The sequence below is a fragment of the Pleurodeles waltl genome, chromosome 12 (assembly GCF_031143425.1).
Source record: "Pleurodeles waltl isolate 20211129_DDA chromosome 12, aPleWal1.hap1.20221129, whole genome shotgun sequence".
In the NCBI taxonomy this organism is placed as follows: Eukaryota; Metazoa; Chordata; class Amphibia; order Caudata; family Salamandridae; genus Pleurodeles; species Pleurodeles waltl.
Genome location: NC_090451.1, coordinates 190546880 through 190560130, shown reverse-complemented (window position 1 = coordinate 190560130; position 13251 = coordinate 190546880). Strand labels below are relative to the sequence as shown.

Here is a 13251-nt window from a genome sequence, read left to right as displayed (position 1 = left end):
TACACATTCACGGGCTGTTGTACAGCTCTCTTCATCCATTGGTCTGTTAAGGTGCCATTAGTCATTTTGCCTCCACCCACCATAGAATACTACTTTAGGAAATGGATCAGTCCACTTTATCCATAGGTTCTGTTGTGGTTGCACTGGCAGTAATCGTTGTCTGCCAGACCAGGAAACATTCTATGTAATAATTTTCATGGATGAACCACATTGGTTAATTTCTAAAGATCGAAATGGATGTGTTCGCGTCTACGAAACAGGTCTTTTTGGTGTCGATAGTAAATTCCCAGACCATCGTAAGGTACAAAATGTACATTTTGGCGCTAAGATTGTTGCACACTGGGTGCAACAGTTAATCACTGACCAGTCGATTATTTAAATGGAGCATGCACACTAGGAAGGAAAGCTGATCCGTGGCGATAATGTCCAGCACGAGTAATGAAGACGAAGATGGGGATTATCAGCATGCACTCATACATTCCTTCTGTTACCACAAAAAGCACCCAAACCACAAGACAAAAATCAGAAAGAAAAAAAACTGAAAGAGTAATAATCAATTAAAGTCAAAGATATTAAAAACTGGTGAACCAGTTAATCAATGGTGCCCACGTGAAAATGTGTCACTCACTAGCCATTTTAGAATGCGTTAACGAATATTAGAGGTAGATGAAGATATTATAAGATTTATATTAGTGTTCTGCACATAAGAACATACAGTATGTTCCAAATAGAGTGTGTGTAACTTCTGCTACAAATAGTTTACTTTAGTGTGTCATCGTAGACAAAGGCCGAGCCTTAACTAATAGAACCGTAAATCAATGTTACGGAAGACATCCGAATTGCAACATTTGGAAAGAAATGTTAAAAAGCATGCATGTCAGAGACACTACCGTGGTGGCTTGAGAAAGCTACTTCAAGGCTTACGGCTTTGATGGTCACTAAGGGTATGGTGAAGAGAACAGATAATCACTACTGAAATCATTGGTGAAGAATCCCCAAAAGAGGCGATGGATTACACTACAGCACAGATGCTTTGCTATAATGACACAAAGAGAAAGATGTGCCACAATTAAAGAAGGCCATTTTTAGAATGAGAAGTACCCATGAACTTCATTACCCATGTTCCTCAAAAACCACAGATGTTACAAACCCTATAATTCACAAACCAACAAATAGAAGTTATTAAGCAATCACAATAAATGGGTTTGAGATATTAAGACATATGTATGTTAGGCGAGAAACAACACAGCCAATTATCATATGTCTCCTTAGAGTGCACAGGTATTCGCTTGGCATAACCTAGCAGAATAAAGACAAGATGCCATGGACCACTGTGTAATACTCAAAATTAGGTGAAATATGCAGTTGGAAAAGCCTAAATACCTAAAAATAGCAAAAAAGAAAATATTACAGTTCAGCTGCAAAATATGAAGAACACGAATACATCAAATATAAATAAAATTGGCATGAATTAAACTACAGAAACAAGCATTTGCAATTCAATGGGTCTCGCATTTGCTCGAGTTAGAGCTATTAACGTTGTAAACTCCTAACCGGACTTTTCTTGCCACATAAATTGAAAATGAAAAGTAAAACAGTTTCACATAAGCAAGCCGATTCACACCACCACCGTTGCCATGAGCATCAGCGTGAACAGACACAAAAGGAAAAAGAAGTTTGCTCGCAGTCAAACTTACCGGCAAAAGTGCAATGAGCCATGTAACAGGGGCCAAGGCGGTAACAAAACCTCCCCAAGGAGGGACAAACAAACCATTTACCAATGTCTTCAAATGAATTTTGAAGGGCAAGCCCACGAACGAGTAATAGTGACGGGCATGAGATGGGTGTGGTTCAAAGCCCAGATACATATCAACATGTCGACCTAAAAACGTTGCCTGAATGGAAAGGGAGCAACACATGTAAGAGTGGACTGCATAAATCAGTCACGGTCAAGGTAATGACCACCCGCCATTAGGTGTCACTGAATTATATACTCATACCCTAACTTCTTTTCAGATTCATGTGGGGAGGAAGAGGTTCATAATCTGAAACTGGAAGTCACTTGTAATGGTTACAACTCTGATATTTATGTTGTCTGTATAAACTACAGCACAGAAACATGATATACTGAATCTTGAACACCCTGATTAAGCTAAAGGGTTCTCATCAGAAGAGCTGAAGGCATAGCCAACTCAACTATTTTAAGAGCGGAAATACTGCAAAAGTTGATTAGGCCACAGGCAATCAGAAAAAAAAAAAAAAAAACAACTACACACACACACACAGAAGCATATGTAAAGGAACGCCTAACTTTCTCCTCCTTCTTTGAAGCAAGGAGAGAGGGCTGATTACGATGCTCGCTGTAGACCAATCAACTTTATGGGCATGTTGATCTTGAACTTAGAACTGACCTGGGCCCTCTATTCGAAAAATGCCAAAGCACGAGTGAAAACAGTCATGAAGAACGTAAAATGCGTACGGCTAACTGGACAGAAGACTCCACTTCCACCAGACCACTGAAAGGAAAACGAATTAGAAAGTTTCAATGCCAGATGTCTATGGGAAATACAAATACTGTTGTGTACAAAGAGTAACTGCACAATAACTTCTCACCATTCAAGGGGAAAAGAGTAACACCTTGACCAAGAAATATTAATCAGTTGTGTACATCGAGACATTCTTAATTCATTCCCGAGAGTTGATAGATTGTAGAAATATTGCACCAAGCAAGACATATGTCCATTAGCATGCTAATTAAAAAACAATGTTGATGGTAGAAAATGTATCTGATGGATCTTCACCATATTCCAATGGACTTGAGATGCTATGAAGTTACCCACAGTACATAAAGGAGCAGTGTATTGCGCAAATATCACAAACTAAAAATCACAAGGAGTGCGGGGGGAGGGGTTGGGGAGTTAAAAAGCACGACCTTCAAAGGCCAGTGATGACCCACCATTTTGTATTGTGCCAATTCAGTCAGCATTTCTGCTACCCCTTCCTTCATCTCTCCTTTACTCATCACAAGCCTCATCCTATTACTATAAACTCCCAATTAACACTTCTGGATTCTTCCCTCCATTGGTCTAGTCAATCCAACTAGCAAACTCACATATCCTCCGCTCAAATTAACTCATACTAATACTGTACACGTTTTTTCCTATACTAATCTACCTCCAATTCCTTTTGGGTTCCGGAGTAGCATGCTACTCGCCGAAAAGCACTTTGACGCCTTGTCAGAGGTAGTAAGCGCTATATAAATACAATTACAATCTCTATCAAACGTGCATGACAAAAACACACGTACAGGTCTTCTGGGAAACAGCACTTGCTTGTTAAGACCTGGATGTTTTTGCAGGCGATGAAATCCTGGACAAAGTGATGCAGGCGTGTGGAGGTCAGCAATTGCAAACAGAATATACATCTTCCTCAGACTCCCGGCGGACTTGGATACTTGGATAGAGACTGCTCCAGTGCTATAAAAAAAAAAAAAAAAAAAAAAAAAGGTACCCTACATATCCAGAATATACTCCCCCCTTCTTTGATGGTTCACTGAAATTAGATAGTGATGGCAAGTGCTGAAGCTCAAAGACGCACTGCATTTTCACAGGTCAGTCATTTTTTCAAATAAGGCAGAGGGTTGACTTTCCCTCCCAAACCACAAACTACCTTCTGCAGCAGTATGAACCTTAGAATTCTGCTAAACCCTCAAAGGAAGCCAGGCGAGACTGACACACCGGTAAATCATCAAGAAAGTCAAGCATCGAGAGAAGAAGGATGAGGCACAACCACACACATTTCACTGCAACTACGGCTACAGGACAAGAGCACGTTATACGGCTATGGAGAATGCAGAAATCACCAGATAAGATTTGAAAATGGATATAAAAATAACTGATAAGAATAATTTAGTGTGGGGAACAAATAGTGACAAACGAGTATGACGACTTCTAAGCCAAGCTAGACTGACTACGGAACTGCATCAAACAAATGGAAACGTCTGTTAAAGAAATAAGTAGATAGAAAACTATAATCAAATACATTACATAAAAATCCAGGAAACAGGCAGATGCAATCAAGTTATTTGTTTAAGAAGGCCCAATTGGAACAAAAATGCACGTCCTTAAGTTAATTTAGTTATTTCACTCCTGCATTTGGACTTGTCCTCTTTAAGCGCATAGCTTGTAGATAGAAAGAGGTGGTAATATCGGATGAACGGGTCGGGCTGACCTCGTGACCCCGCAAAACCCAGAGAATTAACCACTAGGTCACCCCCCAAAAAAACAATGCAAACTCAGCTGTTGCTGCATCAGTGACCTTATCGAGTGACCCGAGCCCTCTCATTTCCGGGGCCGTGAGGCAAGCCATAGTGGCCAGCTGGGCCGCTGGAAGAATAAAGATAACCATTCTAAGATGAATGACGAGGATGCATTAACTCTGAAGAGTACGTAACGTTTAGCAATCCTTTGTCAATAGTATCTGGAACCCAGTTTGAAAAAACGTTTTTTTTTTGTTTTTTTTACTTAAAAAAAAAAAAAAAAAAAAAACACACGTAAAAATAACGTGGAGCAGTTTATCTAGCCAATAGGCTTACCCAAAAATAAGTAGTCCCACCGCTAACTGGACAACCCAGTGTAGAAAAATCCCCAAATTACCAAATTCTGATAAGAACACGTGCAAGCCTGACTGCTGATGAGAAAACCTTGTCGAAATAGGAAGGGCCGTGATTCAGTAATTATGAGTCGGTTTCCCAAACGCATGGATTTAAAGAGGCAATGCTAAACAAGGTGAAACAAAAAAACAGTAACGACTGTATCAAAAGTAGGATTAGAGCTGGCAGTATTTTTTTTTTTTCTTTCAACAAAATAGTCAGCCTATTTAAATCAAACTCAAAACCAGTTTGTCAGGCCTGTTCACAACCCCAAAGCTATGGATTCGTAGTTCATGCTACAAAGTTATTTGGCCCTTATCTTGACAGACAAACACGTTGGGCTCTTGGTTCAGCGTTTACGTAGCGGGCAGGCATAGAAATGCCCCATAGTGCATTGCAAGTAGCAGTAGAGTCTGCCAACTAATTTCAATAGCTATGAAGCGAAACCAAAGAATACGTCATTGAACAAAGAACTGCAGTCGTGTTTGTGCAGGTGTTGGGGCCGAGAACAGGCTACATGGATTCCAAGAGGAAACAGTATTTCAGTTCCCATAACTAGACCTTCCTTCTCCAGTAACACCACAAGACGAAGCTGCACACAAAGAGGTGAGGTCAAACATCCTACAATATGTATTGTCTTTATTTCTGGAGCATCGTTGCTCGGTTTTGTAGCATGCACATTGTTTTTATTTTGAAGAATTCAATTTTGAGACAAGGCCTTGGTAGCAAGAACACAACGAAGTTGGATTAACAATAAAGAAACGTTATTACCAATGACAATTCAAATGTTTTGACGAACCTCGCAAAAGCTATGCAGCTTTGTGTTATGCAAAACATGTTTACGGTGAAAAACGGCGTGTTGTGTTAGCTTGTACATCAAAAACGAACTGCTTAAGCAGCTGCACAGTTAGTTTGGATTTAACAACCTATTGTTAATTTCGCATGCTTGCTCTCAGTGTCTCCGAGGATGGTAGAACTGAGGCAGTAGGATAACTAAGTGGGTTGCACGCTCGTTGTAGAGATGCTTTAGGTGTAACCTTCACGTCAAGGGTTATCCTTGAAAGGGATTTTGCGAGATCGCTAGAACAGGGGCAACTGGTTAGGAAAACAGAATGAAGCAAGCCCGTTGCCGTTACTACATAATACTCAATTTACTTTTCTCAACGGTACTTCTGGTATCGGCTTGAAGGCTGCTCCTAAACCTCACCAAGTACATCAATTTAACAAGCTGTGTAGCTGGTTACAAACTGCCTTCGTATGTAAGATTCTCAGAGGACGACCTAGAAAGCACTCCAATCCCTTTGCCTACAAACACAACAATCTTCAATTGGTATCTTCTGCTCTGGCTTCAAGGGTATTAAATGTCAGTCAGTGAGCCTTGGACAAATCCACTCCCTAATGGCCGCTTAGCAAGAGAAATATACACAGAAAGAGGAGGTTTCTGGCTTCAGACAATTATAATTAATGGCGCATAGGACTACAATTTTATAATCGGTTGGTTAAAAAAAAACAAAAAAACATTGAGCTAATATAAAACAGTGGTTCGTAATGCAGCGTGTCCCATTAAGTCTTGTGTAACTACAACAGGCTGCTGAACTCGGGTGAGAAATGTCACTGTATCGACGTCTGTTTAAACGTACCTATCTGTGTCGGTCAAAGTCACATCCTGTTATTACAAAACGAAAAAAAAAAAAAAAAACAACAACAACAATCTTCCGTTTAGCTCAAGAGATCCTGGATTGTTTTAAGCTAAATCAATAAAGACACTACGACAGAAAAAATAGGAGTCCATTGGGGGAAAAATGGATTAGCGTGAAGCCCTCCTCCAACCAGAATCTGCAGTGACGTCACCCGATGGCTCCTTGGCAATTACCTCATCCGTTTTCTTTCCTATCATCTCATACCCCCAAACACACTGCCCCTCGTAACAGCCAGTTGTCTGTCCTTAAATAAGGGCGTTATTTGAAACGGTGATTTAATCACCCATTGTTCTCGAACGAAAGCGCAGTCTGTCGAAGGCCGCTTAAGTGTGACAAAGAGCTGCATCTTCAGGGGAGTTTGGGCAGGGCGTCCACTGAAAGTATGCGAGAAAGTCTGCGTTATTATTTTGATGGTAAAATGAGCGAGACGATATTCTTCAAGTCTTTCTGCTCCCAATAAGAATGTCAGAGGCTCGCAGGCGGACAAGCGCAAAAAAATCGACTTACAGAAACCCGACCAACTGAGAAAAACACATATATATTAAAACGGACTGGTTATGCGTTATATAAAATCACCAGTTACTAATTCCAGCCCTAACAGGACTGCCTCTGGACAAGCTCCATGACATTGAAAAACAAACTCTTGAGAACAGAGGGTGGGGGCTGAGACAGGACCTACCCAGGGAGCGCCTCTGCTTGAAACTCTTCTCGGAGGGCATGGCGGGCCCTCTACAGAGGCCGTCAGGTTCTATCTCTCTCCTTTGTTTATTGCTAGGGGACTCCAAGGAACGCAGATACACAAGGCCCAGCCTCCTCCAAATTGCCTTTCGCTTCCTCTGCCTGCCTCCGCTGTTCTGTCTGCCCTGCCCAGGCCAGCAAAAACAAAACACACAGACGCACGCCACGACGTCACTGCGCAGCCCCCACCGGGAGCAGTATGACTTGTCTCCGGCGCCATGTTGAGTGTGGCGTGTTGGTGCTGGCTACATTGAGGATGTTAGTGCACTTCTCACCTTTGCAAATTCGGAGAATAGCACAGATAGAAATGAATTCTATTCTTTAACACTTGCTGTGAAAAGACTAGTGGTGTTTACAATTCAGACGCAATACGTCGGAGCAAACTGTATCCACCGGTGTCTAAATAACTGTATCCACCGGTGTCTAAATAAAATTATCGACAAACTTACCTCTCAGCCTTATGTATCCAAAAATGAGGTATGGTTTTTCAGGTTTCGAGAATGGTAAGTATCACGATGACACCGGAAATTATACGACAGCGTCTTGAATAAGAGTAACCCCGTGGCATGTAACCGAGATCCGATTGCATAGCTGTCAAGTTTTTAAGTTTGCTTATGTGTGACATTTCCATGTTTTCATAGTCATTGAATGCAATTGTAACCCATTCAGTCCTAGCCTGCCATACGGATTGGAGGGAGCGCCAGGGAGTTCCAGGCAGAGTGGGAGCCTCTGCCTGCTGTCTCCAGATCAGCAACACAGTGCCGGGTTGGAGAGCCTAGTGCGCATGTGTGTTTGGCTGGCCCAAGACGGCTGGCCAAACAACATGCGCACTATGGGGGAATGTTCCCCCCTCTGTCCATCATGCCCCCGCCCATTCAACAATAAAATGATAATAAACATGGTTTATTATGGTTTTACTGTAAAAGTTTTGCAGCTGCTGGATGAGTGAGCCGCCACTGAACCCAGTATGTGTGACACTTTAAGTAACACTTATTGCAATGAGAACATAGCAGTTGCTTCTTCGGCCTATTCCCAGACCATTACATTTCAGAAAATTAGGAATTTCATAAACATAACCTTTCAGAAATTCATTATTTTCTGAAATATAATGGTCTGGCAACATCATAAAGGTGTGGGACGTTTTGCAGTGGTTTCCATTTATATTTTTTCCCGTGTAAATATCACAATAGGCCAGATTATTTTTTTACCATTGTTTCATTTGTTTTTATAAATTGGTAAGCGTGCTATAAATTATGTTAGTCCCTCAAATGAGGTAATAAAAAATGGCTGCTGCTGACCTTCTAAAGGTGTGTACTGTCTCTTGACTCACTGGTACAGCCCAGCCAAGTTTAGCAAATCCACTCATGATTAGCTTATCACCCCAGCATTACACGTCTTGTAGAATTATTTACTAATTTAAAAACCAGTACTACAAGTCCCAGAATTAAACAACAAAGCTGTCCCACACCAGTTCAATCAATCAATCAGAATTTATAAAGCACAGCTAATCACCGAATTTGGGTACCCAGGCGCTTGCAGGTCCTGGAGGCATATTGGAGCAGCCAGGTCTTTAGGGCTATTTGGAATTCCGAAAGTGAGGTGATGGTCTGGAGGTGCGCGGGGAGGCTGTACCAGGTTTTTGCTGCGATGTGAGAGAAGGAGCGTCCTCCACTTCTGCTTTGGTAAATGCGGGGAGTATGGGCAAGTGAAAGGGAGGCAGAGTGTAGTCTTCGCGACAGTTGGTGGAACTCCAGGCAGTGGTTAATGTATGCAGGTCCTTGGTTGTGTAAAGCCTTGTGGGCGTGGGTCAGCAACTTGAATTGGCATCTCTTCTGTACACAGTGCGTCTCGTGTGTAGGGATAACTACTTCAAGATCTTACATAGCATACGCAAAGTGAGGAAGCAGGCAGAGGAGATGGCATTGATCTGTGATTTCATAGTGAACTTGTTGTCAATGATGATTCCAAGGTTTCTGGCATGATTGGAAGGAGTGGGTGAGGGTCCAAGGTCTGATGGCCACCAGGAGTCATTCCACATGTTGCTACTGTTGCCAAAGATCAGTACTTCCATCTTGTCTGCTCAGCTGCAGGCAGTTGTTCATCCAGTCAGTGACACTTGTCATGCATCTGTGGAAGTTGGTTCTGGTGGTGCAGGGGTCGGCAGTGAATGAGAGGATGAGTTGGTTGTCGTCTGCATAGGAAATTATTTATAGACCGTGGGATCTGACTATGTTGGCCAGCGGGGTCATATGTGCGTTGAAGAGCGTGGAGCTGAGGGATGAGCCCTGGATGACCCTGCAGATGATCTCCTTGGGTTCAAGGAGAAAGGTGGGAGGTGGATCCTCTGGGGTCTTCAATGAGGAAGGGGTTGATCCATCTGAGGGCCTCCCTTTGGATCCTGATGGGGTGGAGTCTTTCATTCAGCATGTGGTAGGTAGGATACAGTGTTGAAAGGCTGCTGAGAGGTCGAGGAGGATCAAAGTTTCTGTTTCTCTGTTGAAAAGGGTTCGTATGTCATCAGAGGCTATGATCAGGGCGGTTTCGGTGTTGTGAATGTTGCAGAACCCAGATTGGGGGACGTCGAGTAACCGGTTCATCTCCAGGTATTTCATGAGTTGCTTATTGATGATCTTTTCCGGTACCTTCAGTGGGAATGGGAGCAGGGACATTGGCCAGTAGTTTTTGGGGTCGCTGGGGTCAGTGGAGGGTTTTTCAAGAAGTAGTCTGACTTTGGTGTGTTTCCAGGCATCAGGAACTGTTGAGGTGGTGATAGAGGTGTTGAGCAGGGTGGTGAGTTTCTGGTCGATCCTTTGGTTTCCAAGGTTGAAGATGTGGTGTGGGCATGGGTCTGTGGGAGCCCCAGAGTGGATGGATTTCATGGTGGAGGTGATATCCTGGGTGGAGAGGATGTTCCAGGTTGTCAGTGTGTAGTTTGTGTCGGTTACAGTGGTGATGTATCTGTTGAGGAAGTCCATAGGTGTAAGTTGGGGTCTGAAGCTTCTGTATACGGTTGCAATTATGTCATAGTAGAAGTGGGCGAGGTTGTTGCACAGCTCCTATGAGGGTGTGATGCTGTTTTCACTGGTAGCCAGTTTGGAGAATTCCTTAACAATGTTGACACAAGACAAACAAATAGCTAGGATGGGAGGAAGTTCTGAAGAAGGAAACACCACTATGGGAGAGTGATTTGCAAGCTGAGATGGGAAAACTGCAGGAGTTCATCAACTGGTACTACATAGGAATAAGAAAACTAGGTGAAACCTGGAAGGGTGAAGAACTAGTTCCATTGTTTTTGTTTCAGCAAGCATAACAGCTGGCAGATATAGAAGCTTATAGGTACATTCAGTTCTGGCATGTGCTAACAACTGACTTTACGGTGTGCTTGGTGATATAGGACCCTTCCTCACTGGAAGATAGGGTCCTGTCTGAATCTCTTTCCAAAAAGGATATTTCATTGATCTACAAAAAAAGTCAACAACTTCCCTAAATCTCTGGCATAACTGAGAAGTAACTGGGAGAGAGTTCTAGGGAAACTGGAGGAGGAAGAATGGGAGTGGGCCTGAAAACTACAAGGGAGGCGGTGATCATAGCAGAGTTCCATTTAATTCAATTGCGATACTGCATAGATCATTGGCACCAATAGACACACAAGAGGTTGCAACCAAAGAAGCACCTTCATGCATACCTTATGATCCTGTCCCCAGGTACAACACTTCTGGGAGTGGGTACAGGAATGCTACGGTGTGTCATTGGCTCACAAGCAGATGGAGTGGTCAAGTTACTTATACTCAATGTATGAGGGATGGGGGCCTGCTGAAATACACCGAACTACTATGCAGTCTCGTGTTAATCATGGCAAGAAGAAACATTGCCAGAAAGTGGGAAGAAAATGATCCACCTGAGCTGGTTAGCTGGAAGCAATATGTGGATTGGTGCATGCTGGCCAAAAGGCAAGTATTGTCAGGAAAACTATTGCCAGCGTTGTTAAGTTCTTCCCTCAGCAAAAACGATTCCCCTTTTCCTTGTACTCACATTGGTTGAAGCGGTGTCCTCACTACCGGTGGCTCTTGCGGAGGCAGTTCTTAGAACTAGCTTCTTCAGATTTAACTGCCACTCAAGATAGTGGCCTCAAATCCTTGTGAGGTCAGCGCTCTAGTGTTTCTACCTTAGTCTCGTGCTGAAGCTTCCCTCCAGCTGTTTCTCTCTGGGAGCCCTGCACTTCAAGTGTCATCCTGAGGAAAATGAACAGTGTTCCTGGGGCGCTTCATTTCATAGAGAATTTATTCCAGTTTTGAGTAATTAATTCTTGTTCTTGTTACGGTGTGCACACCAGCTACTTTTTCCCTTTTGAAGAAGCTGAATTTTTTCCTTCTTCCAACAATTGGCTATCGGCTTTCTGATGAGAATTCTTTTTGGCCTAACAGAACTTCAAGCAACTGCGGTAAGGAATCCTTTTGTACGGTTTCCAGACTTGCCAGTAAATATATGTAAATATTCAAGAAATTTTGCTTTGCAGACTTGTCAGTCTTAGAGACAAACCTCAGTGCTTAGACTAATTCCTAGAGACTGTGATTGAGAAAACTGAACCTTGAGAAGGAGTTTTCGTTTCCTGTAAAAGACATCAGTGGTTTCTATAGTTGTGAACTTTTGAACTGTTCTCCAGAGAACCTTGGTAACCTCTGACTCCTGGAGAAAAGAAGATATTAAGTTAACATTGTTCTCTTAGAGAGAGGCTAGTCTCTAAAAAGATCCAGGTTAGGAGAACAATAGAATTGGGTGAATCTGAATGGCTGAACAGTTGAATGCGCATTAGGAATGTACTTATCTATGCTGTTATCGCCCGACTGCAGGTCCTTCCTTTAAAGAAATCCCAATAAAAAGAAAGGTGCAGGTTTTCAGAGACACACACTGAATATCCTATCTTCAAGTGGGAAACACAGGCTTGAACTATATCTGGAGGTGGTCTCTCTTTTTCTATTCCCATTCCCCTTTCCCCATAGTGGATGCAGGGTTCAGATAATCAGTTAAAGTCTGAGCACGCATCTGTTGGAGGGAGTTGGGTAAAAGGCATCTGCTCCTGTGGAAGTTTGAGTTAATGGGTAATCTTATGACACCTATGAGGGGAAAGGATGGACAAAAAAATGAGGAAAAATATGGCAGCCACGGCAGCACTACAGAGGGATGTTACCACTGAAGTTGTAAAAATTGTAATTCCTCATGCTGTTGAGGTCTGCGCTAACTTTGTTTTATTGTTGAGCAGAAGTGATGGACTACAGCCAAAGTATGTACACATAACAATAGTATGTGTATTTTGCCTTCGGTGAAGGGCAATAAGTGATCATATGGTCACCATATTCCTTTTTTTTTTATTGAAAATGTTAATAAAATATCTTTATCAGTCATCTTGTGATGTGTCTCTGGCCTGTACCCAATGAGGTACCATCAAATGCTATTCCACGTCCTATAATTTATTTTTGAAGCCATATCTGGGCTGTTACCAATATCATTTAGGGGCCAAATGTATGTAACCTTTTTGTGTCAGCAAACACTTTGATTCAGATTTTGTGACCACAAGAACGTTTCTGGTAATGTACAAAACTCACTTTAGGAGTTAGTAAAGTTTTACTGATTCCTAAAACGGTTTTACAAATGGGTACTGATTCAGTATTTGGAAAGGGCATGCTGTGGTTTGCAAATACCAAATCAGTATCCAATGTAGCAATATTTTGCAACCAGAATTCCAGTCACAACCCATAGAGAAGTTACTGACTCCCAATTTGAATGGTAATTTATTTGTAATGGGGAAGGAATTCCATTTGGAGCCCTTCTCCTGAAGAAGTTTTGTTCAAGTTTCAGGGAGGAGACAATTCTCAGTGAAAATTTAAAAAAAGAGAAACATTTATTTAAATGCAACCCTATTTCCTTAAAAAAAAGCTTTTAACAAAAAAATATCAGTTTACAGTCAAACATAGATTTGATGATCTGCTGACCCTCGCAAACCACCATTTATGTGATTTGGAACAATTGGATTGAGTCACAATTCATGGTCTACCTAATGAATATTAACTAGGTAGGTCATTTGCGACTCAGTCCGAGTTCTTAATTTGGAAACCAAACTATTAGTATGTATGTCATTTCTCAAAACAAGTTTCTGGTAGCAAA

The 13251-nt window shown here is 42.1% G+C and overlaps 1 protein-coding gene across 1 annotated transcript in view; it reads right to left on the bottom strand.

Moving 5' to 3' along the window:
* Nucleotides 1-7227, bottom strand: part of MAP1LC3B (microtubule associated protein 1 light chain 3 beta) — a 32863-nt gene extending 25636 nt beyond the window's left edge. Inside the window, exon 1 of the mRNA XM_069216694.1 lies at nt 7031-7227. Coding sequence (XP_069072795.1) covers nt 7031-7070 — 40 coding nt within the window. The 5' untranslated portion in view covers nt 7071-7227. The remainder of the gene's footprint in view (nt 1-7030) is intronic.
* Between the last annotated feature and the right edge of the window lie 6024 nt (nt 7228-13251).